Below are 18,422 nucleotides of genomic sequence, written 5' to 3'. Positions count from 1 at the left end.
TGAAATGAAAAATAAAAAAATTTTTAAAAAAAGAGAGCTGTTGTAAAGCTGGGGTTAAGTGGCCTAAAGGTCCCTTCTCTGTAGACTCACAAGCCCTAAGCCAGCCTGCAGGTCTCAGAACAACGGCCCACCCCCAAGCAAGTCATCCACACTTACCACCGATGGAGATTCATGGCCTGCAGTTTCTGCTGGTCCTTGGGGGGGAACATGGTGGGTCGGATCTGTGTGTGTCTGTTGTGAGGGACCTCCTCCCAGTCTGTAAACCACTGACCGTCCTTTGTCATGACCTGAGACACAGGGCAGAGGTCACGGTCAGCTCTGATGGTCAGAGAAGCACAAGGCTGCTTCTGGAGTGCTTGCATGGTACACAGGGGCTCCCATCTCTACAGAGAAGGAAACTGTCCAAAGACACAGCGGAGTGCTCCCACTGTGCACAGGGATGGAGATCATCTACAGACACAACAGGAAAGCTCCTACAGGACAAAGGGACTCACTCTGTCCACAGAGTTAAGAGACTGTCAACAGACACGGGTGAGTGCTCCCATTTGACTTAGGAACTCGCCCTGTTCAGGGAGGGAAACCATCCACAGACATAGCAGGAGGGCTGTCACAGGGTACCGGGCTCAGTTCTCTCCACACACAGCAGGGCTCTTGCATGAAATGGGGAACCATCCTGTCCATAGAGTGTCCAGAGGGAGTGCTCCCGCAGGACACAGGGACTGATCCATTCAGACACAGCAGAGTGATCCCACAAGAAATGGGATTCTTCCTGTCCACAGAGTGACCAGAGTGCTCCCACAGAATACAAGGACTCAATCCAGGCCACAGAGCAGGGGACCTTCCACAGACACAATCCCTCAAAAGGAGCAGTCGCATGTGTTTGTTGTTGCTAAGTGCTGCTGAGTTGTAGATGACTCCAAACGACCCTATGAACGAAAGACCTGAACACTTGTGTAACTTTCTTCGTTTCTCCAAGTTCACTGGGTTTCCAGAGGCAAGCTATTTCAGAAGTGGATGCCACTCCTGCTTCCAAGCCTGTTTTAACTGGGGAGCTCCACCCAACACTGTTCACCATGGGTAACCATTATCACACTTGACACAGTGTCACAGTGTTCAGCATCACAGCAACCACGAGTTACCTCTGCACAGCAATGCACAGACCAGTGCTGTACCACTCAGAAGAATGCTTGACCAAAATGAATTTAAACTGAGGGCTGCAGATTCAAATTACCCACCTTTGGCTCGTTAACATCACTTTCTGTCCACAAGGCCAACAGGCAATGTGCCTCTGAGATGCTAGCCCTGGAAACCTAAAGTAGTTCTCTGTCCTCAGGGAGCCGGGACAACCTGACACAATGGTGACGGTGCGGCTTTGGGGAAGAAAACAGGTAAAGCTAGTGTCTAGAGAAAAACTTTTCTATTTGCAGAGTGACTTGAGAGTACTCGAATCTCACCTTCTGTTACTAAATACAACACTGCATCTGAACCTCATCCACATGTGGTTAGGCAAGCTTCCCAGATGTGAACACTTTCAGGATTTTAGGAAGAAAACAGCAGTCCTAACTCCCTTGGGGCCACACTCTCACCTTCCACTGGGACAGTCCAGGCATCCGCTTCAGCCCTGGCAGCTCCGAGGACACATCAGCCAGCTCCAGAGCCCCTGGGAGACACAGAGAGAGAGGAAGTGCAGTCAGGGGAGGCCAGGGGGACACAGGACACACTGGGGGGAAGTGGACTGTCCGATGGCCAGGCCAGAGTGACCACTGCCCAAATGGTCCTAAGTGTAACATGGGTAGGCCGCAGCTGGCTGCAGTCACCAGAGACTACTTATAACTCATGAACGTCACAACCTGGAAACTCTCCCAGGAGGGCTCTGTGAAGGGCACGGTCCATTCACCTGGCCACGCCCCACACTGCCAGGCTTTTATGTCTTTGCCAGCCAACAGCACCAGCATCAGAGGCGAGAGCCAGGCACAACTGCAGACGTGGTGCACTCCGGGCTCGTGCCGTGGACTGAGAGGGTGGCAGAAGGCAGCAGCAATCTGCTCCTGTGAAGGTTTACAGACTCGACAACCTGATGGGATCACTGTGCCAGGACAGCTTGATGGCAGGAGGTGAGCGCACAATTCTCAACATCTGTTTCAGGTCCAAGTAGTGTAATGTGGCGATCTAACTGAAGGAACTCGCTGCCCTGGCATTGACCCTGACTCACAGCGATGCAAGAGGGAAGAGGACACCTAGCCGCAGGGTTTGAGGCTGTAAATCCTTACGGAAGTGGACTGCCAAATCTTCCTCCTCAGAGTGGCTGCGGAGTTAGCTCCTTTTCAAGGTTTCCATCTCAAGAAAGGCCAAGAGGTGAGACCACCAAGGGAACCTGTCACATGGGCTGCCAGCACCACAGGAGACACAGACTCAAAGGCTCACAGAAGGGGCCTGGACTAATTCCATGGAGCTACTGTGGAGGCACGATGACTGTCACTGGGCTACACCAGCCCCACAAGCACATCCCACAGCTGTGGAGAATGGTCCCCGCCCCAGGGACCCTGCTGGTTCTTCTAGTGGCTGACTCATCAGCAGTGTCACACTGCCAGTGCTGACCTGTCCTTTGGCTGGTGCCCAAGCACATCTCTCCACCCTGCTGAGGTCAGAGTCAGGGGTGGGGGGCTGCAGCTCCCTCTCCCTCCACACCCGCCCCTCTTAAAACAGGGTACTGCACTGTGAGTTCTGCTTAGCCCCCAAGCCAGGGTCCTCCCAGTGCGGCCAGGAGAGCATATAGGTGGTCTCCCACTGTCACTGGAGAGGGCGGGACATCCAATCGAATTCCCAGCTGTTGAGGAAACCCGGGCAGATACGCAGGGATCCTGGGTCTGGAGGTGCACATGCTGCTAACAAGGGTGGTGTCTCTGCTAGGCCCAATCCCCCAGCTGCTCCACAGGGTAAGACGGGCAATCTCTTCCCAAGCAATTTAATGCCTCTGAAATCCACTGGAGGGTCAGTTGCAAATCTGTTTCAACTTGACAGCAACATGCTTGGAGGTTTTTGAGAGTAATTTCCAATCTGCGGGGGGACTGCTTGCTCCACGGGCATGGTTGTCACCAGAGCTGTGGTCACAGGTTAGGGACCAGATTGGAGGGGCACCCTCCCCCACAGCCACATTCCTGGTGACGGCCACTCCTACCTTCGCTTTTCTCCAACAGAGCAGCGATGACGGCTTCATCCTCGATGGGGTTCAGGGAGCAGGTGGAGTAGACCATCCGTCCACCTTCAGCCAGCTGTTCTGCTCCCCGAGTGGCGATCCGCAGCTGGAGGCTAAGAGCAGATGTGAGGGTTCACGCAGTGCACGTGCCCACAGCGAGGGGCCTTGTAGTGCGCGCATCTGCCCACTGGCTAGGGACAACTTACAGCAAAACACAACATGCTATGCAGACAGACAACCCCTCACAGAAACGGACTTGCTACAATTCCTAAGTGAGGTAGAGACCAGCACTGACACCTCTTGGCTAGCGACTAAAAGGGCTGGCAGGTGGAACCCATGCCACCACCCCACACAGGAAGGGCCCAGGGAGCCAGCGCCATAAATAAACCAGGGAAGCCCTGTGGGGCTCCGTCCTCCCAGGCAAGGGGCAAGTGGGCATCAACCCCATGGAAACTACCACCCACAGGTGAAGTTAAAGCGACGTCTGTCATGTTACCACCACGCTGCTCCCAGGCTCTGGCAGGTGAGCTCCCACTCCTAGCCACCCGATGAGCCGCAGACACCCCACCCAGAGCTGTGCCATTCCTACAACCCTCGCAGTGCCGGAGGCCACCGTGCTGCCAGCATCAATAACTATGATGCGTCAAGGAGCTGGTCACTCTTTCCAAGGCTCTGTTAACTGTTTCTACTGTACCCACAAACTATAAAGTTAATTCACAAACAAGTATTAAATTAGTCTGACCACTAAACAGAGACTTATCAAATGAAAAAACAAAAAAACCTCTGCACTTGCACAAATGTGTGAATATGCTTCCTAGCAAAATGGATTTCCCTCTACCATTCTCATCTCAACTCTCATTAAAAAAAAAAGCACAGACTGTGGTAAGATAAGCATCGACAGGAGACCCTGCCGCTGGGGTTCACGGTGATGCCCCCACAATATAACCGGGGAGTGAGAACCCCCACGGATCACGTGCAGGCAGCACAATTGCACACTGCTTGGCACTCAAACCGACCGGAAAAGATTGGCCTCCTCACTGCTACAGCAGGTGCCCGAGCGGGGGGACTGTCTTCTGTCACTCTCAGCGGCTTTCCAAATTTTCTCCCAGAACCATTTCTCTTACTACAGAGAAACTCATTAAAAAACCTCTCAGAACAAAAATGTTATACAACACAGAGATTCAGTCCAAAGAAGAAAAAACTGAGAATTAAGTGAGGCATTAAAAAAGAGTCGTGGCTGTGCAACAGTTAAGTGCTCAGTCACGGGGTGGGGGGGGGGGGGGCGCGGCTGCTGCTGCACAGGTGCAAGGCGGGAGAAAAGACCTGGCCATTTGCTCCCACTAAAACCACAGACTAAACCACTATCAACTCATCATCAGGGAGCTGTGCTGCCAACTCAAAGGCATGTGGTTCGAATTCACCAGCTGCTCCTTGGGAGGAAGTTGGGCGAGCTATGTTATGGTTTACAGCCTGTGAAAACCCAGTGGCGGGTCAGCAATGAGAGCCTGAGAGAAGCCCCGGTGGGCAACTGGAGTGTGAGCTGGAACCAACCCGCTGGCATTTCACCCCACCCCCCGCCCCAAGTGGTGGTCAGTCCCCTGGTATCAGAGGGTGATCAAGTAATCCTTAGAGAAGGACATGATGCTTGGATAGGTAAAGGGTCAGCGAAGAAAAGACTCTCAACCAGATGGAGTGACACGACGGTGACTGCCACAATGGGCTCATGTGTGTCAGGAAGTGTGGAGATGGCACAGGACAGAATAGGGGTCAGATCTTTTGTTCATAAGGTCGCTATGAGTCGTACTCGACTCAACGGCACCTAACAACAATCTCATCAAGTCTCTTCAGAAGGCCCCTGAAGGCCTGGATGCCGGCCGTCCCCAGGGTCCTGCCATGCAGGGCTACGCTCACCCATGCAGCTGCAGGCTGTTCAAGGTGCTCCACTTCTTCCAGACGTCGATGTTCTTCCGCATGGTACCGTCGCCACTGGAAAGAAAGGAATTGAGAAGTTAGTAATGCCCAAGAAAGTGAGGAAACAGGACATTGCAAAACATTAGAAATTCCACCTGGAAACCACCTGAGCACTCGCACCCCTCAAGCCAACGTCCTGCCCACTTCAGAAGCGGAAGCTCTGAGCAGGAACCTCACTTAACACTCACAGGATGAGTCTGCCTCCACTTGGGAGAAATAACAACACTCATTTGTAGAACTGGAGTACAGAATCTTAATAAGGGTAAGACACTTTGGTGTCACTACTCTTCATTAACAAACAGCATTATTTTCAACTAATTTGTTGAATAACTGTTCTTACGAACCATCAAACCAGACAAGATTCATAGCTGACCTTCCAGTGGGCTTTCCCATGAGGAGATGGCCCATCCTTCCCCCGCCGACCAGACGGTGGGTAAGAAGATAAAGCAGTTCCCTCTCAGAAAGATTTACAATGTCAGATACCTATGTAGTTTGTCCTAGGAGTGCTCGGCAGACTCAACTGCAGCCCCAGGCCTACGACACAGGACACGCATCCACCCTGGAGGCCATGACCCTAGAAGGCCTCGGGTATGGCGAGCACACACTCACCTGCGGGGCCTGAGTTCACCCTGGAGGACAGGACCCTCTGGAAGGCCACAGGCATGGCGAGCACACACTCACCTGCAGGGCACGTCGCACAGGACTCGGTCATAGAAGAGCACCTCCTTACGGCCATCCACATCCACTTGCAGCCTCGGGATGCTCGACGCATCATGGTTGACCACCATAATGCAGGGGCTGCTCAGCCTCTTGGCCTGGTGGACAAGCAGGTAGCAGCGCTTGTTGTCCACATCGTTCGCAATGACAAAGCCCTCTGGGGACGGGAAATGGTGAGGTCAGGGGAGAGGCAGCTTCCGGGGACACTCTGGGCTCCAGACAGGAGAGGAGAAGCCACATAGTAGCCAGCAGCGCTGAGCAATCTCAAACCCTGAAGACCCATCAGACAGATGTTTCCAGCTCATGACCTGAGGCTTTGAACCAGTAACTCTCAGTTCAGACTCAATCTTATACAAGGTACACCTATCTGGACAGTCAACAGAATGGGAAGAATTATGGTTCAACACCTTGAACCTCCTTTTTCAAAAACCAGCAAAGTGAGCACACTGCATAACCTCTTTCTGTACTGACAGCCCCTGACACTCTGACAGCACAGAGGAACTAGTACGCAGAGAGACCACAGATGTGCTGTGCTATCTACCAAGGCAGAGACCGGCCAGCACCAGCATCGCTCTGGAACCCCATGTGCTGAGTGAGACAACACTAATAACGCCCAGCCCAGATCTCGCTTCAGCAGCCTGCCCGTTACAGCAAGTCACTACACATGGCCAAGAACAAAGGAGCTCTTCAGCCACGTTAACCCGAACAAAGGACTTTTCCTTTTTCCTGTTCTTGCCACAGGAGGTCAGTTCCTGGCTCAAAGGCAGCTATGAGGAAGTCAGTCTCCATCAGGCCGCGAAGCCTGGCTATTACTGGCTTTGAGTTTTGGTCTATTATTTATCACCGATAAACTCGATCCAGGACCCTCTATTAGGATCCCTTTCAGAGAGGTGAGCAGTGGTAGCAGCAGGGCACCATCCCGCTCTTCTCAGGGCCGTGGACGCTGAGGACCACAAAGTCTATTGATGCCACACATTGCTTCTATGCATCTTTTGATTTTTTTTTCACTGCTCTCAGAACAGAGGACTTTTTAAAATACAGTAAAGCAGTAGTATATGTAACAGAGTTAGAGCCCCTGGCTTAAATAAAAGGTCAGATGAGACACACCTAATGAGAAGCCCCACAAACGTATCCTAGCTGTTCTGGCTTGGAAGACACCCAACCAGGAGCGCCCCAGGCTCCCCAAGGGACACTCGGAGCTCCTGTCCAGCACACACCCTGCACAGCCTCCTGGAGACACCCCCGCAGGGTCACGGACGATGGCTCCTTGTCAAAGCTGGTGGATTCCAGCCCTGGAGCCTGAGAGCAGTGCCCCACACAGGCGGTGTGCAAGTGCCAACAGAGCACCACACCAACAGTGAAGAAAGTCAGGCCGTGATGCTGTGCATGGTCAGAAGGGCTCACCGTGTGCTTGGACGAGAACGCACACGCGCCAGACAAGGCCCTGGAGTCTCACACGTGGCTCTGAGCACCGTCACTAAGGATGGCTGCAGAGCTGGGGACAGCTGAGGCAGGGTCTCCCCCCTCCACCTCCTCACCCCAATCCTTGAGCCCCAGCCCACCTGGGAAGGGGATGTTCATGTCAGCATGCAGCATCTCAATCAGCTGGGCGGTTTTTGATCCAGGTGCTGCACACATGTCCAGAATCTGTCAATGAAGCAACATGTGCAGCTTTTTACATCAGGAAATCAGACTTGCTACTTCAAGTACAACTTTCTCATTACAGTGTAACTATTTCTCCCCCAAGGTCTACAGTTTCTTCAGGCATGCATCCCTCATTTAGCATGCATCCCTCATTTAGCATGCATCCCTCATTTATCACACTCTGCCTGACTGCAGATGCTGTGACTTTTATAAAAGGGAAGGTGGGTGGCACGCTGTGCTAAGCAAGCTCGTGGATGCCACCAGCACCGCCCCTGGGGCACACACCCCTCTTGTCTCCAGGTCCCTCCCATTCTGGGCCTTCTCACAACACTGCCAACTTTTTGTTGTCATGCTCTCGATATTCTATAAACTATACACATAATATTTACTTGTCTGTTTTTTTTATATTTTGGTGTATCCTGGGGAATAGGAACCAATTCACAGCTGACCCTCCTGTGGGTTTTCAGAAGCAGTTCAGTACATGGGAGAAGAATCCCTACCCATCTTTCTCCAGCAAAGCAGCTGGTAGATTCGAACCACACGTCTTTGGGTTGGCAGTGCAACTCCTTACCACTAGGCCACCAGAGCGCCACTGTGTGTGCGCGCGCAGGGTGAGCAGCTAGGAGTCAGTCCATCTGCTTTGGTACAGCATGGTTTACCAAGGGGCCCCGTGTCAACACCGGGTGATAAAGCCTGTCACTAGCAGCTGCGGTAAGCCACGTAGCAATGAGCAGGAAGGGACAGTCCTTGCCTGGGACAGCTAGCTGTGCGCACTGTGGGGAGCAAATGGCCTGGGGCTCCGGCTCACCCTGAGAGCGTGGCCACCTTAGGCCAGTTACTCAGCATCGAGTGGCAGGGTCTACCTCGTGGGGCATGTGGACAACAGTTTTCCACAGGCACTCTCGGGCCTCGCTCCCAGGATGTCCAGAACTCCCATCACCAAGGGAGACCTGCTCACCTTCTAATACTCTCAAACTCCAGGAGGAGAGCAGCTCTGGAGACCACCGAAATCCTACAGTCCAAACAGCAAGTGACTCAAGTACACACTACTTCCTATCTTAGCCAAAAAGTAGGGGGAGGTGTTTCTAAAACAAAATAGGTTTCATCCTTTACTTAGAAAAAAAAAAAGGAGCTCGGGAGCTAACCAGAAAGACCAGTGACTCACACCTTCCGGGAACACGGCCACCCACTGCTGGAAACCCTATGGGGCCATCCCACCCTGTCCGTCATGGTCACTGTGACAAAGACAACCCGAAAGGATTAACCTTTATTTTAGCAAAAGTAAACAGGACAGGGAAAAGGGAGCGCTTTTAACCCGATTAAGATAGAAAGGCCTAATAAAACGCAGCAAGCAGGCACAAGGCCGACCACAGCTGTCCTCCAGGTCAGCCGCCTCACCTTGTGATGGGGCTGGACATTGAGCAGCAGAGGTGGGATCATGCTCACGGCCTCCTGACGGCTGATGTTCCCCTGGGGAGAGAAAGCAGACTCAGCAACAGTCCTGAGAATCCCAAATTCCTTACACTGGGTGGTATTCAAATGGACAGAGAAATGACACGATATGAGCTCACAGAGAAAAAGGGGAACAAGTCCAGTCGAGAACCTCTGAATACATGAAGATAACCTGTGATGGGTTTTTACAGCAGTGGACAAGATGGGAGGAAGTGAAATGGCTGAAGATTAAAGACTACGTACAGACTTCAACATGGATTACATCCCAGTATCAGGAAAACAAAAGTCCTCACAGGACCATCAGGCAACGTAGCAGGTGGAGAAAGACTGACGTTCTCAACTATTTCCTCCTGCTTGGAGCTACAATCAACACCCCTGACACCAGCAGCCAAGAAATCAAAAGGTGAGTTGTTGTTGTTGTTGCTGTTGTTGTTATGTGCTGTCGAGTCGCTTGCGACTCACAGCGACCCTATGTACAACAGCCCTAAACTCTGCTCTGTCCTGTGCCAATCACACTGTCTCAGACACACCCATCCCGATTATTCCAGTCACTGAATCAATCCACCTCATAGAGGGCCTTTCCCTCCCACGCTATCCCTCCACCCTCCCAAGCATGATGTCCCTCTCCAAGGACCCGTCTCTCCTTACAACATGTCCAAAGTATGTTAGACGGAGCCTCAGAATCCTTGCCTCCAAGGAACCGCCCAGTTTAACCCTTTCCAGGATGAATCTGTTTGCTTTCCTAGCAGTCCATGGTATTCTCAATACTCTTCTCCATCACCACAGCTCAAAGGCATCAATTCTCCTTCTATCCTCCTTGGTCATTGTCCAACTCTCTGATGCATAACAAGTGATTGCAAAGACCATGGCCTGTATAATATGATGTCAAGGACCTCTCTAAGGTGTTAAGGAGCAAGAAAGTCAGTTTAAACACAGAGGTGTGCACCTGGTCCAAGTCATGGTCTTTTCAATGACCTCTTACTCACGTGAAAGGTGGACAATGCATTAGGTTCTAAGAAAACCACCGATGCCTTTGAGTTGTGGTGTTGGGAAGATGACTGAATTTCTCATGAAACGCCAAAAGAATACACAGGTATGTCTTGGAGAAAGTGCAACCAGGGTGCTCCTTAGAGGCAAGGATAGCAAAGCTTTGTGCCCCATACCTTGGGCATGTTGTTAGCAAAGGCCATCCTTGGAAGAGGACGTTGTGCTTGGAAAGGTGGAGAGGCAGCAAAAGGGAGGAGGCTATCCAATAAGAAGGCCTGACACAGTGACTTTAACAATGATCAACAGATCAGAAATGATGAGGATGGCACAGGTCAGGTCCGGTGTCAACAGGGTCACTATGAGTTGTAATCGACCCAACGATGTCTAACAACAGCACTTAGGGCTGGAGAGCCTCAGAGGTTCAGTGGTAGCATTTCTGCCTCTCATGCAGGAGAACCGGGCTCGATTCCCAGCTGGTGTGTTTCAGCGCAGGCACAACAAATATGGTTAAGGTACACACACACATCCATACACACATGCACACACACACACAAACATCTGCATTTATAGCTCCAGGAAAACACACAAACTTAAGACTGCTACTTACAGATTCTGTTTCGCTAACCAGAAACTGATGGAACTTCTCCAGCTGTGGTGACTTCCTGAGGATTTTCCGGCTTAAGTTCGTGTGCCATGCAAGTTCTTCAGGGTACCTGACAAGGACAAGGACACTGAGAAGTGGAGCACCTCGGCGACCCCACGTCTGTACTGCCTGCTCCCACCCTGTGCCCATTTAAGGCAGGCAGCCGGTGGGCACAGCAGTGGACAGGGGACACAAGGCTCTGTCGGGGGCCACGGGCATTCCAGGAGATACACATGATCGCAACATAAATGATATGTACCATGTCACATGGCACGTGGGTTACGGGAGCTACATGATCCACAGAATTACCACATGATGCTGAGATGATGGCTGATGTCAATATACACACCAGCCAGAAGGCTGTCAGGTCCAAACAAGGGAATGTGGAGGGTTACAGCAAAAACAGAGCCCCCATCTGTGATCCCTGCAAGTAAGCAAATGCACTGAGGGCATCAGAAAAGGCTCTGACAGCATGAAGAATCACATGGGCACAGGAGAAAACGGCAAGTAGGCAGGCGCTTTGCCTGTTGAGACAAGGACCCTCTGCAGGATCCAGCAGCTACAGCCAGGGCTGAGGGCAGAGGGCACACACGGGGCAAGGGATGGGCTGGAGCTCCGCCTGCATCCGGACGCGGCCTTGCAGGGTAGGGCTTTCTGAGAGAGGCCCACACCCTCAGTGTCCCTGGGCTAGACAACCACCACACCAGAACTTCTGTCAACTACAGGCTTTCACTCTTTCCGGAGCGAACCAACCTGGTGTTTCCTAGATGAAAGATGCCAGGACCTCGACGATGAGCTTCTCGCCATCCTCACCGCCCACCATGCCTGGGATATTTCGCCAGCTGCCCCGGTGTTGTTCCTGTTAGGTGCTGTCAAGTTCAGCAGGACTCACACTGACCCGACCCTGTCCTACCCTGTGCCGTCTTCACAATCTCAGCCTCAAGCCCAGTGCTACACTCACTGTGTTTTGGTTGAAGACTCTCTTTACTGAACCTCCAAGCATGATGTCTTTTTCAAGGAACAGCCTTTCCTAGCAACATGTCCAAAGTATGTGAGATGAAACTTTGCCATCTTTGCCTCCAAAGAGCGCTCTGGCTCCACTTTCCCCCCAAGACATACCTATTCGATATTTCGGCAGCCCGTGGGATATTCAGCACTCTTCTCTACTCTCACCGTTCAAAGGTGTTAATTCTTTGTCTGATATCCTTTTCAGTAAGCATAGTAGCTATGGCTTGAATGGTGAATTGCCAGGTCAGGGGAATTTCAGCAGATGCTGCTGTGGGTGGCCTCGCCAGCCCCACTACCCTTCCAGCCCTGAGGCCGAGGGCTACCCTGGCGAGGCTACTGGCTGGCACCCCAACCCCCCTGGACCTGCACTGAAGTGAGGCGGACACTGCCCACAGTCCCATGCTCCAACAATCACCGGGTAAGCGGGCCAGACCAGAGCTGCTCCTTTTGGTGCAGGCAGGCACACAGTGTTCTCCTGCGTCAAACCACACCTCGGAGACAGTGTGGACCTAAGGTCAGAACACCGAGGGCAGGTCTACCAGGCAGGCTGGTAGGACAGACGTGCATGTCCACTTCCTGATGCAGGGAGCACTCCCCAGATGGGACCGCTCAGTCTGCAGTCCTAGGGCTGAGCCTCGTGCAGCCTGCTTCCATGCTGCAGGCCAGCAGGGCCGTGGGGAACGGTGAACAGACTCTGTCTCACACATCCCCTCTCACCATGTGGAGGCCGAGCAGTCGGAGGATGCGCTGACCTCACTCCACCACAAAGCGGAGGTGGTGTGCCAGGTTCTGCACCCAGCAAGTGCTCACCTCCTGTCCACAGATGAGGTTTTTGGTAATTCTCATGGTATTTCAGACTTTTCATCATACACAACACACTCCACAGTCGACAGTATAAATAACTGCCATGCGTTGTCAAACATTCCCCAGCAGACTCGCTCTGTGCTGACAGTCACTTTATCTGGTGGCTGGAACCCAAAGCATGGTCTCCCGAGGCGCGAATGCACCATGATCAGCTAACACTGCCATCCCAGTGTAACACTCGTGACACCAACCACATGGTGGCCAATGTTAGGAGCAGGGCTGGGACCAAGGACTGCACAGTCCTGGAGGTCACCACAGCCTGCAAGTGCCATCCAGACTCATTGCAGACGCAGCCCCGGGCCAGGGCGTGAGCCGGGCCCCTCCTGCTTGGATATGGGACGAAGACAGAGAAAGATGCTAAACTGTGTGAATAAAAGCATCTAAGAACGTTCAGTGTTGACTAGGCACAAATACCATCAAACAACAAGAAAGTGTGTATAGCTCAAGAACAGATTCACCCTTCCTTGAGCCAACAGATGTTATGTGAAACATCATCTTGAAGCACAATGCTAACCTTGACCCTGAGTCTTTGGATAAAAAAGCTCCACCTGAAAATTTATCATAGCTTCTGTGAATAAATGAAAAAAGAAAAAAAATACCATTATCATCTGTCTCTGCATCTCAAAACATCCAGGACAGAAAACTCTGCTATGCACAATGTCGACAAGAAGCCAACTTCAGCCCAGAAATGAACGTAAAGACTGTGGCAGGAAAAGTGTGCTCCCAGCAAGAGCCACTGGACTGAAGCCCTTAAAAGGATCTGTGGCATGAGCTGACCAACACAGACCGCACTCACAGGCGAGGAGCAAGGCCCTCGGTGCCAGCCATGAGCACTGCAGACAGCACACCTTGTAGAAAACCGTACGTCCAGAGAAGCCAGCCCAATGCCGTCAAAGCAAGCCACTCACTGCAATCCTCCATGGGAGGAGACTGCCCATCGTACTTCCTTGGAGAGGCTGGTGGATTTGACGTACAGCACACTGCACCGCCAGAGATCCTCCCAGGAACACACTGGTTCATATGGAACAGAAAGAACACACTGGAGGAGGACGATGCATTTGGAAGTCCTGCCCTGCTGGAGACTAGAGGCATATGTATCATTGTTGTTGCTGTGTACCATCAAGTTGGAACCAACCCAGAGCGGACCCTCTGGTGGGTTTTCAGAGGCTGTGATCACACAGTAAAATGCCCACCTTCTCCCAGAGCAGCTGGTGGATTCGAACTGTGTCCCTTTGGTATTGCAGCACAGCTTCTTGCCATTAGGCCACCAGTGCTCTCTATATGCATCATAGGTGACAAATTAATGTCTGATGGACGCAAAACTTATGGGAGCCCTGGCATGTTAACTGAAAAGAGGAGTCGGTAAGGGGAGCCCGAATCCTACAGTGTTGTGCTGATACCCTGTCTGTCCAGAAATTACAGCCAGACAAACCCGCGAGGGCTGTGCCACAGTGAATCCACTCTCCTCTCCGAAAGCCCTCAGGGCGCAACAAGAAAACATAAGAGCAGTGCTGGGAGAAGAGGCCCAGCCAAGAGCTCTCAGCCGGCAAGGAGCAGTGACAACCCACAGCACCAGAGCCAATCCACCTCTCAGTCGCTGGAACCTGCACATTAAAGCATGAACGTGAACTACAGGCAGAGCTCAGTCTTCGGTACGATGGTGGGCAGCACCTGTGAAAGACTGCCAATACTCAGATGGACAGTGGGATGGTCCATCTTCAGCTGCCCGCCCTTTCGCCCCTCACTTTGTATCTAAGGTTGCAGGCCAGCAGTCACCACGTGACTGGAGAAATACGAGCGCACACACAAAACACTACGCAGTGACACCCAGGGGACAACTTCAAACACTCTGAAGACACCAGGTCCATCAACTGGAAACAGGGCTGAGTGCCAGTGTGGGTGACCACCACATGACAGAGTGGGAAGAGCAACACCCGCATCCATGCCTCTAACCAAGTCTTAACACAATCTACAACAGAACCACACCCCAGAGGAAAAACAGTGAAACTCAGCAACCATGCCTCTCTAATCATGTCTTCACAGGACACACAAAGGGAGCCCATGACAGAGTGGGAGAGTGACACTTAGATCCCTGCTTCTAATTGTCTTCCAAGTCCTAGTGTGAGAGGGACAGTGACACTCAGTTCCCTGCCTCTAACCACATCTTCACACAGTAATACAGCAGGACCACATGTCAGAGCGGGGACAGTGCCACCAGCGCCCCTGCCTCTAACCACGTCTTCACACAGACACAGTAACTGTGACGCTGGCTCCAGCACAGCAGGAATGTGAGGTCTCAGGAGGGATTCCCTCGACTGCTGCAGGAGTCTCTCGACTGCGGCGAGATTCCCTCATCTGCTGCGTGGATTCCCCTGGCTGTACATGTGGTTGCTATGAGAAGTCAAGAGCTGACCTAAAGCGGTGAGGTTGGACAGCATTTCATCCTGCTGTGGGGAGTCACTGAGTGATTCCACACTATGGCATCTAGCAACAGCTCGATCCCTGCAGGATGCCAGGTGCACACTGGAGGGCCCCAGGGCTTCCTTTACTTCTGTCCGCTGGTTCCTACATCTGCCTGGGCCTAATTCAAAGGACCCTGGAAATGCCAGTTTACTCACAAAAAAGGGTGTAGATGAACGGACAACAGTCCAGCTATGAGGCTCCAAATTTATCACGAGTCAGTGTCTCGCAGGAAGCCCAGGATCCATCCCAGAGCCTAGCCTGGGGCCTCATGTACAACGCAGAGCCCGTGCAGCGTGGCAGAGCACAGGGTTCTCAGCGCTGGTGCTGTTCTTTCAGGGCACGTCGGGGGCGGCTGGGCCTCTCACCTCTGGTCAGCAGTCCAGCGGGACTGACTCAGTCCCCAGCCTCCTGCCACAGAGAGGCTGACACTCAGCCAGACCACCTCCAGGTGAGGTATGGGGCCCTACCCTGGGTGGTTAAGGGCTACAGTGGACACCACAGTGCACAGGAGCGGATAGCACAGGTCACAGGCCAGGCAAACCCCAAGGCTGAGGACATCGAGAGGACAGATTCTTCTGATGACGTGAATTATAAACCCTGTATCAAGGAAAAGAGGTAAATAAAGTGCCTGATTAATGAAAACCTGGGCCTGGTTAGCAGTCACTGTTGTTGTTGCTGCTGGTCGCCATGGAGTCAGTCCTGACTGAAGGAGTTTTCTGCCAGGTCAGAAGCAGGTGACCAGGTCTGTCTGCCAAGGTAGCAGGGTGTACTGACCACCACCCCTCACCTTCTGGCTGGTTCCTGAGCACCTGACTATGGACACTGCCCAGGCCTCCCGACTCTCTGAAGGGCACGGCACAGAGATCATTGCTCACCTGCCTTTAGACTGCGGGTGAACAGTTAGTGTGGCACGCCAGTAACAAGGTGCGTGCTCTGGAAAGTAGGTGTCACAGACGGAACTGTGTCCCTCCCAGCAAGACATATGTATGGCAAGTTCTGGAATGATCCCCCATGAACTGACAAGCCAAGTAACTATCTGAAAGGAGTAGGATGGGATGCAATACCCTTATCCCACCACAACTTTGATCTACATAAGGAGAATTTCTCTGGAATGTGACGCATAGCTCTTTTTATCTCATTAGAGAGAAGATGCTGGTGTCCTCCAGACAAGAGCAGGAAGTGGAGCCAGTTCTTTGGACAAAAGTCTCTGTGCTGGGAAGCTCCTAGCCACAAAGAGACCCCTCAAAATGCAACCTCACTGCCACCGAGCCAGAACCAAATCAAAGCTGACTCTCCAATGGGTTTCCAAGACTCAACCACACAGGAGGAGTCTGCCCGTCTTTCTCCTATGGACCTGCAAGTGGATCTGCACCACCAGCCAGGTCAGCAGTCTCACTTGCTACAGAGCACACCGGTGTTCAACATGGGAAGGCCAAAGCACGTGGCCCTCTCTGAGAAATGCTGGCCTACAAATGCTGAAGGAGACAGGGATCTGCCTCCAGAACCGAGAAAACCCAGAGGTGCTTCTTTCTAAACCTGGCACCCTGAATGTGGACTTTCCACCTAAGAGGGTGCTCCTGAGAGGCAAGGATGAGGCTTCATACCCGGGATGAGTGTCAGGAGGAGCCAGGCCTGGAAATGGGGCATCGCACTGGGAAAGGTGGAAGGTCAGCAGAGAAAGCCCTTCCGCATGAAAGCCAGACACAGTGGAGACTGTGAGGACGGCCCGGGACTGAGCAGGGTATCGGTCTGCTGTATGCAGGGTCATTAAGAGTGCTATTCACCTGCAGAGCGTCGCCGCCCATCACCACAGGCTTCGCCCCAGCAAAGCAGCAGCAGTGAGCAAGGTTCCCGGAGAGGCCAGCGTGGGGACAGCCGCTCCCCAAGCCACAAGCGTAGGTGGGAGACACCCAGCCCTCGGTCTGCACGTCACCGCTCCTCCAGGTCTCCTGAATCCTTAAGGAGAACCCCCTTTCCCTCAAGCTACAGGGGGGCCCTGGTGCACCCCCCACCCCAACCCTGACACAGCATCTTGTGGGGAAGACTTTACCTCTCCCGTCCTTTTTTCTTTGTTCCTGTGAAATGTTATAATCTCTTGTGAGTTTTTTCCTGGTTCATGTGTTTTAGGGGGTTGGGTGGGATGGATTAAGACTTGGGGGCTGGGGAGAACAGGGACAGATAGCTCTCCCACTGCTGTTAAGAGGAACTGGGGGGCTCTGCCCTCCTTCACCCGTGTTCCTGGGGTTGGAGTTCTGGGCCTTCAATATAAAGTACCCTGAAAAAGGTGGGAGCTAGAGTTGAAATCAGACCCCTGCTGCCTCCTGAGGAGGTTGCTGCCCCTTCCTCCCAATTTTTCTTCATGTTTCTTAAAGGCATTTTGGTTTTTTAAAATCTGTATAGCAAGAGCAACTTTTTCTGTCCAATAAAAATGAGAAATGCAAAAAAAAAAAAAAAAGAGTTGGAGTCCAGTCAACAGCATCTAAGGACAACACACTGAGTTGTTGTTATGTGCCATCGAGTCGCTTGCGACTCAAAGCGACCCTACGTACAACAGCCTTAACCTGTGCTCTATCCTGTGTCAATCACACTGTCTCCGATACACCCATCTGATTACCTCAGTCACTGAATCAATCCACCTCACAGAGGGCCTTCCCCTCCTGCGCTGCCCCTCCACCCTCCCAAGCATGATGTCCCTCTCCAAGGACCGGTCTCTCCTTACAACATGTCCAAAGTATGTCTGACAAAGCCCCAGAATCCTTGCCTCCAAGGAACCGCCCAGTTTAACCCTTTCCAGGATGAATCTGTTACACAGCCCCAGAATCCTTGCCTCCAAGGAGCAGCCCAGTTTAACCCTGTCCAGGATGAATATGTTTGTTTTCCTAGTAGTCCATGGTACCCTCAATACTCTTCTCCAGCACCACAGCTCAAAGGCATCAATTCTCCTTCTATCCTCCCTAGTTATTGTCCAACTCTCTGATGCATAACAAGTGATTTCAAAGACCATGGCCTGTATCAGAGGCACCTTAGTCTCCAGAGTGACACCACTGCTCCCCAGTACTTTGGAGAGGTCCCTAACAGCACACTTTCCCATCACATTATGTCTTTTAATTTCCTGGCGGCTGTTGCCAAGAGTGTTGACTATGGAGCCAAGCAGACACATTGAGAATAAATTTGTGTTTGTTAAAACTATGCACACATGCAAGGGAGCACTGGTGGCCCAGGGGTAAGAAGTTGCACCACATCCTGAAGACATGCAGTTTGAATCCACAGGATTCTCCTGGTCTGTGGGAGAAAGATGGTCGATCTCCTCCCATACAATTAACTGCCTCTGAACACCTGAAGGAGGGTCAGCTGGGGGTTTGTTTGACAACAACATGTACACATATTATCTCTGTGACAGGGGCACTAGATGAAGGGAAATAGAAGTGAGAAGACTGCAGACTGGCCTGGGGCAGGGTGTGTTGGTAAACACTGCAC

General features: G+C 52.2%; 1 protein-coding gene across 1 annotated transcript in view; it reads right to left on the bottom strand.

Moving 5' to 3' along the window:
• The window catches only part of NSUN2 (NOP2/Sun RNA methyltransferase family, member 2), a 35,116-nt gene that overhangs the window by 11,774 nt on the left and 4,920 nt on the right, over positions 1-18,422 (bottom strand). The window contains exons 4-11 of the mRNA XM_006903131.1: positions 10,575-10,680; positions 8,927-8,998; positions 7,447-7,531; positions 5,849-6,041; positions 5,108-5,182; positions 3,179-3,309; positions 1,587-1,660; positions 157-287 (exon numbers count right to left, since the gene is read on the bottom strand). Coding sequence (XP_006903193.1) covers positions 157-287; positions 1,587-1,660; positions 3,179-3,309; positions 5,108-5,182; positions 5,849-6,041; positions 7,447-7,531; positions 8,927-8,998; positions 10,575-10,680 — 867 coding nt within the window. The remainder of the gene's footprint in view (positions 1-156; positions 288-1,586; positions 1,661-3,178; positions 3,310-5,107; positions 5,183-5,848; positions 6,042-7,446; positions 7,532-8,926; positions 8,999-10,574; positions 10,681-18,422) is intronic.

This window comes from Elephantulus edwardii, unplaced genomic scaffold (assembly GCF_000299155.1).
Source record: "Elephantulus edwardii isolate Elephantulus edwardi_28Jun2011 unplaced genomic scaffold, EleEdw1.0 scaffold00515, whole genome shotgun sequence".
Classification (NCBI taxonomy): domain Eukaryota; kingdom Metazoa; phylum Chordata; class Mammalia; order Macroscelidea; family Macroscelididae; genus Elephantulus; species Elephantulus edwardii.
This window is presented reverse-complemented; position numbering and strand designations above follow the sequence as displayed.